The sequence below is a fragment of the Apium graveolens genome, chromosome 7 (genome assembly GCF_009905375.1).
Source record: "Apium graveolens cultivar Ventura chromosome 7, ASM990537v1, whole genome shotgun sequence".
Lineage (NCBI taxonomy): Eukaryota > Viridiplantae > Streptophyta > Magnoliopsida > Apiales > Apiaceae > Apium > Apium graveolens.
In genome coordinates, this window is record NC_133653.1 from 270,069,098 (window position 1) to 270,082,939 (window position 13,842).

The window sequence follows — 13,842 nt, forward strand, 5'->3', positions numbered from 1 at the left end:
TGACTCTATCCCGACGGATAAGCTTAACAGCAGTTATCCGTCAGATAGCAAAACCACTCACCCGATGGATATCACTCATCCGTCGAGTATCTCTGCACAGCTTCAAACTTCATTTATTTCTAGTGTAGAAGAATTAGTTGTTGTACAGTCACTATTAGGATTGAGAGAGAAGAGTGTTATGAGTGAGAGTCTGGGTTGCTCCCAGGAAAAAGGAGAGGAAATGAGTAAAATTATGCAATCCATTTCTTCAGGATTGGCAAAATAAAATGAGAGGAGTCCCACCTTAGATGGTGAAGGTGAGGGTGTGAGGGTGGGGAGCCAAGGTGAGACTCTGATGCAACAAAAGAGAGAAAATGAGAGAAATGCAGATACTGAAGCTATAAGGATGAATGTCATTGCTAGTGAGTCAATGAATGTCCAGGATGCAGACAGGGTCCCTTGATGCTGAGGCATTTACTCACCCTGTTCTAGCTTATCAACTTGTAGCTGAACAGGGCAATGATAATGCAGAAAGGATGCTCAATATGGTGCATACCACACAGTCTATGATAAGAGCTAAGGATGCCATCACAGCTTTGCCCTCTACAGCTGGTGATGTGGATTATGAGACTGGTGGCTCAGCTGATTTCTTTGGTGATGAAAGTGGGGATAGTGAAGATGAAGCAATGGACATAGGGGGAGAAGTAGGTTCCAGTTCAAGATCAGGTATGCCATCATGGGCATTTTCAAAGCACTGTGATGAGCACGACTTCAAGACAACCCTGATCCAACTAATCAATCAGACACATACTGCTCTTCAAACCACTTCAAATGCCAGCACCAAGAAGCTCCTTCAGGCACATCTAGCCTCTCTGCAACTTCAACAAATTTAAGGCTTCCAACATGCTAGGGATGTAAACACCATCAAGGGTGATATTGAGGAGATGAAGAAGGCCATTTCAGACAAAATGGACTCTAAGCTTCCAGAAGCTACAATGCTTGACATCAAGAGGCAATTCCGGAAAAATTCTGATCTTGCAACCAAGATAGATGCATTGGATACAAGAATGTCAGCCATGGAAGCATCTTTAACAGCCATTCATCTTCATCAAGCCTAACAGACAGATTTACTTCAAAAACTGGTGGCTGCTCAAACCCCTTCCTCTGCTCAACTCGATGATAACAAAAAGGGGGAGAAAGGAACAAGTGAGGGGGAGAAGCTTCAAATTCAAATCAGTAAAGTGATTGTGCCTTCAATTACTATCTCAAATCCATCAGTTACAAACAGTATAGATCTGATAAATGCAGCAACAGCCAACATTAGAGCAGCTGAGATGAAGCAGTTGAAGCCTATCAACTGGGAAAAGATTGATGAGGATATACAAAAGAAGTTTGGACTAGTCAAGGAGCCAGTAAAGTCAGTCATCCATCACTCTCAAGTCAAGCAAATTTCTGTGAATGAGATGAGCATTGACTATCTGGAAAGGGGACAGTCATCCTGCATTAAATCTCCAAAGGCTGAAATAATTTTGAAACCAAGGGTGAATTATTCAAAATTATCATTGAAGAACCATTTGGACACTGTGTATGAGACACCTAAGCCTGATGAAAAGAAGCTTCTGTCAAGGTCAATTGCTTTCTACAAAGATCCAGCTGATTCAGCTTCCAAAAAGAGAATTTCTAAAATTTTCAGGAATGGGAAAGAAATTTGTGTGGTGGATGGACATCCTCAATTTGCTCAAGCAAAGAGAGAAGAAAAGGCTAGATTGAAGCAGGAAAAGAAGCAAGCTGCTCTAGATGCTAAAAAGGCTAAACAAAAGAAAGAGCAAATTGCTATCTTGGCCAAGCTACATGCTGTAAATTCATCACAACAAATTCATGCTCAGCCATCTGAAATCATTGAATCTCAAGATCCAAAGAAGCAAGTTGAACAACATAAGAAGTCTCCAAGAATCAAGGAATTGGCTAAAAGAACCAAAAGGAAACTGGACATTGTTGATAAGGAATTGGAGAATCAGTTTCCCAAGGAATCCACTCTAACTACAACTCAAGCATCAAAACCCTCTGTGGTATTTGAAGATATCAAGGTGGTGGATCCTTACAGGAACATTCATGGTGAACCTATTGTGCCTAAGGATGAGCCATTAGAATGGGAGAACATACCAATTCTTGACTTTAATTTACCAATCGTCAGCAAGCCAAAAAGAACAAAGTCAAGAGCAGTCAAGAAAGTGAAGTTGTCACCTCTCAAATCCAAATCTCTAGTTAAAGTTCAATCTAAAGTCAACAAAGGAGATCATATGTACTTGTGTGACATCAAGGAGTTTTCTGATCTAAATCTCTATCTAGATGAAATAGAAGAAGTGAGAGGAATTGATGCATACAGAAACCTACCTGAAAGGTTAGTGTTCAAGTACAAGGGAGGAAAGGAGATTCAGTTGCCACTTCACAGGATCCTTCAAGAAAGCCAAGCTGTACAGATTAAGGTTTATTCATCTTTCAAGAAGAACTTTGGGTTCAATGTCACTATAAGAAGATTGGTACTGAAGAAGATTGAAGAACTAAGGAGTGTTAGAGCTAAAGATGCACTCCCAAAGACTCTAATCGTTCCTTACACAGGGAGAAGAGTGCATCTAAGGCCCTATTGGCTGATGGAGTTCATGGATGACAAAGGTGTGAGAAGATTTTTCAGATTAGAAGACCAATTGAGCATCTCTAGCAATGAGACTCTCTTTGGAATGCAAGAAAAGCTAAATCTCTCAGAATCTGATGAACTGGAATTCCACAGGCAGCTCCAAAATCAAATTGAAGAAAATAACAGAAAGCTTGAAAAGAAATCCAGACCTTCAAGGAACTAGATGAATCTGCTCAGGCTAGAGGAGCATCTTGAAAATGACTGTGAGCAAAACTTTGTACATTTTGTTAATTGAAGCACTTTTGAGTATTATCTACTTTCTTTTAAAGTTGTATTTTTAGGGTGTTTTGTTATCATCAAGTATCTCTTAATTTATGGTCACAATTCCAGTAGACATAAATTGGGGGAGATTGTTGTGTATATGTTGTGTACTTGATGATTTCATGAACAAAATACCTTAGTAGATTTTACTTAGTGAAAATGTAGCACTCGACGGATAAGGATTATAGTCCCGACGGATAACGCATTTTAGTCCCGACGGATGATGACTTATTATCCATCGAGTGAGTAGCTTATGTATCAATAAGTCTGTAGCACATTTCTGCGTACATATTGTTTAGAATCTGTAGTAGTACTTAAGTCATGTTGACTTTAACTAGATATGCAGAATAGGTTGATTAATTGTACATAGATGATGTCTTGTAATTCTGCATAGATGAAATGAAGTCTAGTTCCTGATTGCTACCCGACGGATGAACAACAATGGATTCGACGGATGATCAACAACCCGATGGATGATCATTAACTCGACGGATGATCGTAAACCCAACGGATAAAGAATTCAAATATCTGTTGACAGTGACAACACAGTCACAAGCGTCGAGTGTATGCAAATGGAATGTGGTAGCCTATTCAACGGGGTTTTCGAGAATAAAGAAGCATTGCCATTTCAATGCTATTATGAAGATATTCAAAGATGCTGGAATACAGTAATGAAATAGAATTGTATTAGACTTGATAGTTTTTGTTTTATTATCCTTCTTATTACTTTGTAATCTTGGTGATATATAAACCAAGAAGTAGCAATGGAATAGTAACCAAGGAACCAAGTAACTAAGAGAGAAACATTTGTAAGCTGTATTCTTAGTATTTCTCTCATTCTTAGTTGTTATCATTTTGTAAGCAGTTGTGAGCTTTTTGCACACAGAGTTCTCTCGATATATATTATATATCTCTGATGGAATTATTCAAATCTACCAGATAGTTTTTAAAGACTCTTGTTTTTAATTACTTGTTTTTTGATTCATTTCAAGTAACTATTCCGCATTCTGCTAATCAATTCACACTTATATATATTTGAGTTAGGACATTTTTATTCAAGAAAAAGTTTCAAGAATTCCATTCAACCCCCCTTCTGTAATTCTTGTTACATTGTTAAGGGACTAATAGAACCCAGAATCTAAGAAAATAAAATAAACTCCTAACCCATAATCGAATTCAGAACTTGTAATTAGGTCAAAAATCTAAGACAACAAACATAAACTTCCAACTCATAATTCAAACTTGTAATTAAGCTTGGATATTTTTCGATTTATGTTTGACATATACTTGATACTTCTCAATCATAATTGAGTTCACGTTCAAATTTCATGATTCACCGAGTTAAACTAAAAAAATTACGAGTTTAGCCAAAATCGAGAATTCAATTAATTTTGCTGAAAATTTTCTCGATTATAATTGTTAAATTAATAAAAAAATCTCTTTTTTAATATCGAAAGTCAAATAAAATACAACGATGAAATTTGTTTTTTTTTTGAATAAATTTCTTACAAACCCAATTTAGCTTGAATCCAAACCCAATTTAACTTACCATATCAAATATTTCCACCAAGTCCAATCAAATTTAAGCTTTTTATCCAACAATTAAAATTATTTACAAACCTAAACGTCAATATTAAAAAAGAAAGATCCAGATCTACTTAGAAGGCAGAAATTGTTTGAAATTGCAACCACAAGGACAATACAATAAGTTGCTTTACTTATAAGAGTCCTCAATTGCAATTTATGAGGAATAGATTCATGAAGCCTTTATATTCACATACGACTCACCACGTGGCAACTCCACTACAGGGCACTAGTAGAGCTCGTAAAGTGATGCCACGTGGCACTCACTTTAACAGCCCGCACTTCCGTACTATTAATTCTAAATCAAACTAAAATAAAATACAATTTACTAATCGAAATCTCTATTACAAAGGTGACGATTACAAAAACGTAGTTAAAAGAGTAAGTCCAAAAGTCAATTTACTCTAATCTAAGTCCACGAACTCCAATGATATCCAACTCGAAATCGACGAAACCTGAAATTGTAAGTAATGAGCTGCGAAGCCCAACAAGCAACTATCGTTTGACAGCTCAAAATAATATTTTTAGTTTTTTGAAAACACACTTTATACATATAACACATTAACATCTATCACATAAAAACACACAAATATTCTATAACAATTTGTACAAGATTAATACGATATACTCTATAACCATTGAAAACGAATCACACGATATATTTTCTATGACAAGGATCACAACGAATCACACAACATATTCTATAATCCACATCATCACAATTCTTAATCAATCAATAAATATGAATAACAAATTCTTATCCTTAGTCCCACAGTCCTAAATCACACCTTATGTCACATTTGCCAGTGACCGACATCTTATACTTTATGCCACACTTCCCAAGTGACCGGGTTCTAATTCTTATTCGAAGAGGGGCTAGTTTACGTCCCTCGTCAAGTGAAACTGAAGCTTAACAAGGTATCGGTGTGTTCCGGAACATGCACAAAGTAGTTCTAAGCTCTATGTACCACACTACCCAGTGATCGGGTTCTAAATCGTATACATGACTAAGACTAGGGATTTCTGAAAAATATGTTATCTTATTAATCACACATAATATGGCACGTTACACAATAAATACGGAGCAACGAACAGTTATATACATATTCGAAACATGCAATCAAACAAATATTATACAATAATGCGGAGCAACAAATAGTCACTTACAGAACACGTAAGAAAATAGGTAATACGGAACAACGAAATGTTACTTTCCTCGATCACAAAAATATATAATTCACATTAGAGCACACATACAATCCTTAGCAACCCATCAAATACGACACATCTAAAATCTTGATCTTCTCCACAATTCCAATTCTGATCAGATCTGTTATTGCCCTTTTTATCCCTCTAAACGACACTTTCTTGGAAAACACAAAATCTGAAAGTTGTAGAGAACGAAAAGACCTTTCTGAAAAATCCAGAATCAATGAATTCCGACTTACGATTAATTTTCTACGAATTTTACAAGATTGCTGATTTTTATGAATAAAGGCCTACGAATTTTAATAATTAAAACGAGGAAGACGAATATGATGTATTTATAATGATACAAAATCCTATTTCTTAACCTACAAATTATTCATATTAGAATCTGATCCAAATTTTAGGCCCATTACTCTAATTCAATTTTAAATCCTAGTCCTTATCTAATTTTAATCCTTTTATTCTTTTATTCAATTATTAATCTAATTCTAAAATTTACGGGATATTACATGTACCCATTTAACTTATTCACAATTCTTTTAAAATTTTATGCACCTTTTATTTTCAGCTATAAATATGAATTTTATTTATGTCTAAATTAACAAAAGTCCAAGGCCTTACTGGGTAAGCCTTTGAAACCGTGTACCCCTGAAAAGGGTTTGAAGGGAATATCTAGTTATTAAATAATATAAGAGAATTTTATATTTTATTTATAAAATTTTGAGTCCGAGCCCGGGTCAAGCTCGAGTCGATCTCATAAAAACTCTATTCGACTTTTTTATTGAACTAAAAATCTTGTTCGAACTCAACTTCGAAATCAAATTAAGTCGGTTCGATCCATATTATGAAGTCGAATTATAGTCCCAGGCTAAATATATTGTCTGTTTACAAAATCTTAAATAAGGTAACTTATGATCTAAAATGAATAAGTGACTTACAAGTGATAAATAGATGGATACTTATAAGTTATATAAGTGTTAGGATAAATTTACTTACAAGTCAGATTTTTTTTACTTAAATGAATTGAAATAAATAATTATTGAATACAGTTATCTTAATTCATGAATTTTAAATCTAAAAGAAGTATAAAAATTTATATTTTAAAATCAAAATTAATAAAAAAATCAAAAAATCAAAATAAGTTAAAAAAAACATGTCATTGCTAACTTTTAACTTATCAACATATAAGTTATAAATCTAACTTATAAATTGAGTCGACCAACACTCATCACTAAATTATAACTAGCGCTAAATTCTAACTAGCTTACGGTCATCACCCAAAATTTGGCCCATACTTTTTTCAAGGGAAGTCTAAATGTAGTTTTTGAGCCATATGTGTTAAATCAAAACAGGTCGTGTACTAAAAGCTTAAAACTTAACCTCTGAACAGCCCTATGGAAAAAGTTCATTGCATCTGAAGCCCAAATCTACCTATATTAAATAAACGGAACATTTAAAATATCCATAAATAATAAAATTTAAAGTCTAGAGAGGCTCTCATCAAAGCCCAATTTCATGCTGGATTTCGTCTCAATAGTTCTTTTTGTTTCTTATGATGGATTTTTCCCTCCTTAGTTCTTACCGTATGCAAATGGAATTCAAAGTTTAGAGAGCCTATCATCAAAGCCCAACTGCATGTTGGATTTTGTCTTTGTTTCTTGCGATGGATTTGTCCTTCCCTAGTCCCTACCGTATGCAATTTTTCCTCCGCCCTGCCCCTTAACAGAGGCACAATATTTAGAAAAATTGAAAAAGGAGATAAAAAAAACGGGTAAATTAGTCATTATGGTACATAATGAGTGTATGGGTGCGATGGGGAATGCCCTTGGCGTGTAAGAAAAACTTATTCAATTACGAATTCTCGGGGTAACAACATTAAAATAGGGTTTTGGGCCAAATTGGCACAAAATTAGCTTAATTTGCCCAAAATAGCACAGATTAAAAAGACAGCCCATCACTGGCACATAGATAACGCATTTCAAGCTTGGGTTACACCAGAACGCAACCATATATTGCGTTGCCTATGTAATCATCACAAATTCAGCACTGAAAACATATTTATGTTGGAAAAACTTAGACAAAAAAGACACCTACATTTTTGCAGAGAACTTGTACTGCTATATTTCTTGTTTTCTTTTTCTTCTTCTAAAACTCAAGGTAAACTAGCCATTATATAGGCTTTACAAACATATTAAAACTAATTATTACTAAAATTAACCACTACTAATTAATGGGTAAATTACATGTTCATAATTTACTCCATAACTCCACTACCCCACTACTAAACAATTCTAAAATAATATTTTTCTCTAATAATTAATCTATTGCTAAATATCTAACAATTAAATAAACAAATAATTAATAACTAAATTTAAGATTATTCCAACAATTTATAGTATGCGTTTAAATTACTGATGCATTACATAGTTACGTTTGTAGCTTCAACGCATTAGGTAAATGCGTTTATCGAAAAAACCTGATATCTCAACTGCCTCCGCATAAAGATGTCTTGGAACCTCTGCACATGATGGGACCCATCATATGCTTTTTGTTCATTTTTTCCGACCCTCTCTACCTTGCAGTGGAATTTTTGTCCAAAACACTGACGCATGTATTGAAATCGTTAAGTGTGTGCTAGACGGGGCCATTAATTTGTTGGGTGCCATTTTCTTATTAATATATATATATATATATATATATATATATAGAGTAAAGTTCTATGGAGTCCACCTTGAATTGGAGTCCTCGGAGTCCATATATGTTCTGCAAGTAAAATATAGCTTAAAATATTGCAAAACATATTATTTTTCGACAAACATCACTATTCTATCAAAAATCTTGTAGATTGCATACATTTTACAAGCAGAACATTGCAAAAATATATATTCTACAAAACATGTTTAGTTTGCAGAACATAAATGTTCATGTTGCAGAACATATTGCAGAACATACATATTGTACCGTAAATATATGAGATTTGCATGATTTTGTTGAATTTATGCTATTTGTGTAACATGTTTTGCAAAATAACACGTTTTACAATATATTTTATTTGCAGAACGTAGATGGACTCCGAGGACTCCGATAAAAAGGTGGACTCCATAGAACTCGCCCCCCTATATATATATATATATAGCCCGTCTTAGTTATATTGAAGACATGTGCTAAATATAATTTTGGGATCCTTTATTTGTTGAAAAACATGTATTCAAATAAATTTATATTTGAATGAATTTATATCAAACTAGACATGAAATAAGCTTAACGACAGTAGATAATCAAAATTTTATGATGACAGTAGCCAAAAAGCTAGGTACATAGTATTTCGTTAATACTTTTGGGGCCCTTTTAGATTGGGGGCATGTGCCATTAAACTTCTTGCACATCCTACTTTACGTGTAATAAAAAGATTTACCACAATTGAAAAATATTAAGAGATTTGTGATTTTTATTGAAGGTAATTATTGTTGGCTAGGGTAATTTCAAGTACAACATTAAAAAAATAAACGAAAGTTCTTTTATATATGAGTAGCCTACAAATTTAAATAATATGAAATTTTTAATGTATCCCTAAAAAAATTGTGTAGACTTGTATTATGAAGTTAGAAGTTTCTTACTAACCACCATCATATCCAATTGCATATATTTTATCGGCTTCTTTTAGCAGCCTCCAGCTTTGTGGCCCTCATGTCGTTAGTTGAATTGACAAACATGAAATGAAGACAAACATTTGGGACTAATTTATTTGCAAAGGAATAATCAACTCAAGAACTAGATTCTCCAGATCACGGATTAGTAAACTAATCGAGACCTCAAGGTGCTAATTAGCAGTTAAAGAAAGACCAACATTTCTGTACTGGACGATGAGTCTAAAATGATGAAACTTCCTAATAGAATCCTATCAAACTTTATACATAGTAAAATGCAGGCCGGCATAAAATCTAACAACCCTTTCTCAGAAGGAATGAACAAAGGGGGCAACTTAAGCCTGGAAAACGTGCTTGTGGTTTTCATTCATGCATCTTATGGATTCCAGCTACATGCTACGTCCTTCTCTAGTTTTTACAGTACAATGGTATCTGCCAGTACGATAATTTTGATGATATAAGAAGTTGAGTTGATGCACATAATCATGAGTTCGACTCTATTATCTAGCTTCTCAAATTCTTTCTTTTGTGAGAAACATAGTCTATTAGCGAGATTTGCATAAGGGCCTCGTTTGTTACGATATAACTGGACAGTTCTTTGGATTTAAAATGAGTTATAATGTTTGGTTTGTTGTATTTTAAAATGGACAAAGAAATTTCAATTTCCATGATTTTTGAAATTACCACAAAATAGGGGAAGTTAGTTACCAAGCTCCACCATGATCACCATAAGTTACATAGGTATTTAATATAAAAATATTAATTACTTACCAAACTTAACTACATAACCTCTAATTACATATCAAGAAACCAAACACGTTTATTTTAATTACCTTGGAACTTGTAGCTGTAACTTGGTTACACGGAAGTTCAAGTTCCCGTATAATTATAAAGTTGACGAAACAAATGAGGCCAAAGTCTTCTCTCGGCACAATTAATAACTTAAAAGTGACTTATAAGTCAGAAATACTTACATTTTTGAATTTGTAAGTTATTTTGTGAATGTCATACATTTTAAAAATGGTAAAATAAAATGTTGTCATGCCAATAAAATGTAATCTATGAAACTATATGACCATCAAGCGGTGTTATAAAAATTATCGATTTAATCAATTAATCATTTATACTACAAGATGGACCACCAATTTGATTTTTAGAACCAATTAATAATCCTTCTAAGTTATTTTTATTGGGGTGCATATAACAATTTATTTGAATAAGAATATTATATTCATTCAAATATAAATAATTATAAAACTTATGACATAATAAATATATTTGTTAATATATAATCAATACGATCATAATAATATCTTAAATTTTACAATAGATTTTCACTCCTATTCATCTTCCAATTAATACCTAACTTTCGATTAATCATAAATCGATAATTAAACGGATTAGGTCCGATTATCGATTTTTACCGCACTGTAAGGTAGCGACAAACAGCCTACTACATGTTTCTTTATCTAGGGAGAGATAGATTGGGCAGAGGAAACGGCGAGGATACGCGTTCGTGCGGTCTTACCAAATGCTCGAATAAAAAAAATGTATATGTTTGTTACCTAGTATTTTCCATTCAAACACCAAAGACGACTCGCTTCGTGCCAACTTAATATTCAACGATATTGTAAATTGTACTGTGTATTATGTGAACCGCGTTAACCTAACCTTGTTTAATCTTATTCAAAGAATCACCCTATTCCTCCATTTGTTAACGTTTAATATAGTTAAATTACATAGTACTTAATCAACATGGGCTCTCCTAATCTTCTATATAATCAACCCACTTTCATTCATCTCTCTCATTCGCATCTCTATCTCTCTCAACCAACTTTAGTCTCTCCTACTTCAATCGGTATTATTCCCTGTTTCGAGTCTGTCGATAAAACAGTCAGAGAAGACCCTGTTTCTTGTAGTATCTATAGCTTCAATGGAGATCTCTTTGAAACTGAATGTAGATACAATGAAGAATGTAACGTATCTGTACAAGTCGAAAGTTACAAGAAGTAGCAATTTTAAGGTGAATAAGATATCATGCAGAGTGAAGGAAATGGGGAGGAGACAAGAGACAGCCAACTTTTATGACCTACTTTCTTTGAACTCTAAGGATAATGTAGGGTTTGATGAGATCAAGAAAGCTTACTGTAAAATATATGATCCTATTGGGGCCTTCCTCTAACACCTTAAGGTTTTAGATGAGCTGGTTACTCAACATGGTATCAGAGCTTAGGCTGGCGGGAGAACTAAGGTTCGATTCCCAGCCACCCCCAACATTCTCACAATTTAATGTGGACACTAAATGCAATTAATGCCCCAAAGATGGGCGCCGGTGTTCCACTCTTCGACCCATAAATGGGCTTTCGAGTGAGGGGGAGTGTAAAATATATGATCCTATTGGGGCCTTCCTCTAACACCTTAAGGTTTTAGATGAGCTGGTTACTCAACACTTACAGAAGCAAGGCTCTTGAATATCACCCTGATGTTTGTCCTCCCTCGAACCGAGAAGAGTCGACTCGAAAATTCGTGGAGATTCGGAAGGCTTACGACACTCTGTCCGATCCAGATTCTCGGAAGATGTATGATTACGAGATGAGTTTAGTAGATTCCTTCGGAAGCAGGTATCGCTATGAAGGTAAAAGAGAAGGGTTTTCGAAGAAAGTATGGGAAAGACAACTCAGTGGGCTTAAGAAACGGTCTCTGGATAAATCAGAGAAGAGAAATGCATTTTTATGATGAATACTAAGTTGATGGAATGCGACTTGTAGTTATTAATTCTGAATTTTGTTATTAACACATTCATTCATCTGTTACTTTGAACTCCATTGTTCCTTTGTGTCTGATGTACAAATAAACCATGGACATGCAGTTAATTTGTAACCTTGGAATAACAACTTATGTTTGGTATGATTAGAACTTAAATAGGGATTCAATATGCACTTCCATTTCATCAGCAATGGTATTTGAAAGATCATCTGTAGGGCGGGGCAAGAAAATTCGGTACTGTGCGAAGTCTCAGACTAGGCCGATGATATGTTCTTTCCCATAACAAAATTTAAATGTTTTTTTCTGGATGAATTAGATCATCTAAAGACTTGCTCCGACAAATTTATTCTAGCTCAAGTTGATATTTTTCGCTTGTTCAGTAAAAAAATTATATACACACTACAACAAATCTGGCTATTTACGATGGTTTTTTTGAACTGAAATCGTCGTAATTGAGCCATTTACGACGGAAAAAAATCATCGTTTTTGATCGAGTAATAAGTTCGTTTTTTCGTAACAAGATAAAATTGTCGCAAGTTAAGAAGTAGGGGGACTAAAGATTAGAGACTATGTTTAGTTTCCATTATTTCCTTCAATAGTAGTAGGTAAAAAGCAACTAGTATAAATGACATGAAAAGTAACAAGCCAGATTATATAGATACAACCACCATATTAAAAACTAAAGATAACCAATTAACCAATATACAAATGGATATGCATATTGAATATATACCACAAAGCGTAAATCGCTTCATCTAGCATCTGTACATCACCATAATGCAACTTTATTAATAGACTTTGTGTGTTTCCTTTCTCCTCACATTCCCTTATGATTACAACCTTAAAGAAAATTTTGGTTCATTTTTATCTCCGCAAATAAAACTATCAAAAAAGTTTAAGCTTTTAAACTAATAAATATGAGAAAGCAAACTTTCAGGTGAGACTCAGCCAAATAAAGAATGCCCATAACAGAATACACGGATGATGTAACTTCTAGTGTCCTTTCTGGAGGCAGAGCAAACTCTAAAGAGAGAAGAACCTGATTCGCCAAGTGGTGATAAACTCTAGCAGCTCTCCTAAAAAGAGTGGTAGATTGCACCAAATCTACAGCGATACATAAATAATCAAACAAATTAAAGTTTGCATATTTATGGTTAAGGAACTAAATAATAAGGTTTACCTTTGGACAGTAGTTCAAAATCCTATTTTCGTACCAGTGCACCATTAAAAAAGAGCATCATATTGAGCTTAAACAGCACACTATCCATTTGAAAGAACTTTTGACCCAAAAAACTGAAGAAATATAATGATGTTAGAGCACTGCTCCAACTTATCCTGAGTTCGGAAGTTCATTGAAGCATCCGAGGGCTATCACTAACGATACAGTATAAGCCAAATCATACTACATCTATAATTATGGGAAATGATGCAGCAATGTTATAATGAATGCCCAGAAAAGTATTTAATTGTGGTAGTGGTGGTATTGGTGATGTGGTAAATTTCTCAAGATCCGAGAAAATTTCAGTACAAAATGCTTCTCGAAATGCAAATCCAAAACAGGTAAAATATAATAAACATAGCGTTTTTAAGACTTTCAACGTCAACTTGATTAAAAAGTTCGACCTCAATTTCTATCAACACAAGTTCATTTAGCTTTTATTGCAACCTACTGTGTATAAATATTTGCAAGTCTTGACCAAA

At 34.1% G+C, this 13,842-nt stretch overlaps 1 protein-coding gene across 1 annotated transcript; it reads left to right on the plus strand.

The window, feature by feature from the left end:
- The first annotated feature begins 11,805 nt into the window (after positions 1-11,805).
- LOC141674951 (chaperone protein dnaJ 20, chloroplastic-like) lies at positions 11,806-12,111 on the plus strand. Its single transcript, XM_074481648.1, has one exon. It carries the CDS (start codon positions 11,806-11,808, stop codon positions 12,109-12,111), a length of 306 nt encoding a protein of 101 aa, XP_074337749.1.
- The last annotated feature ends 1,731 nt before the right edge of the window (positions 12,112-13,842 follow it).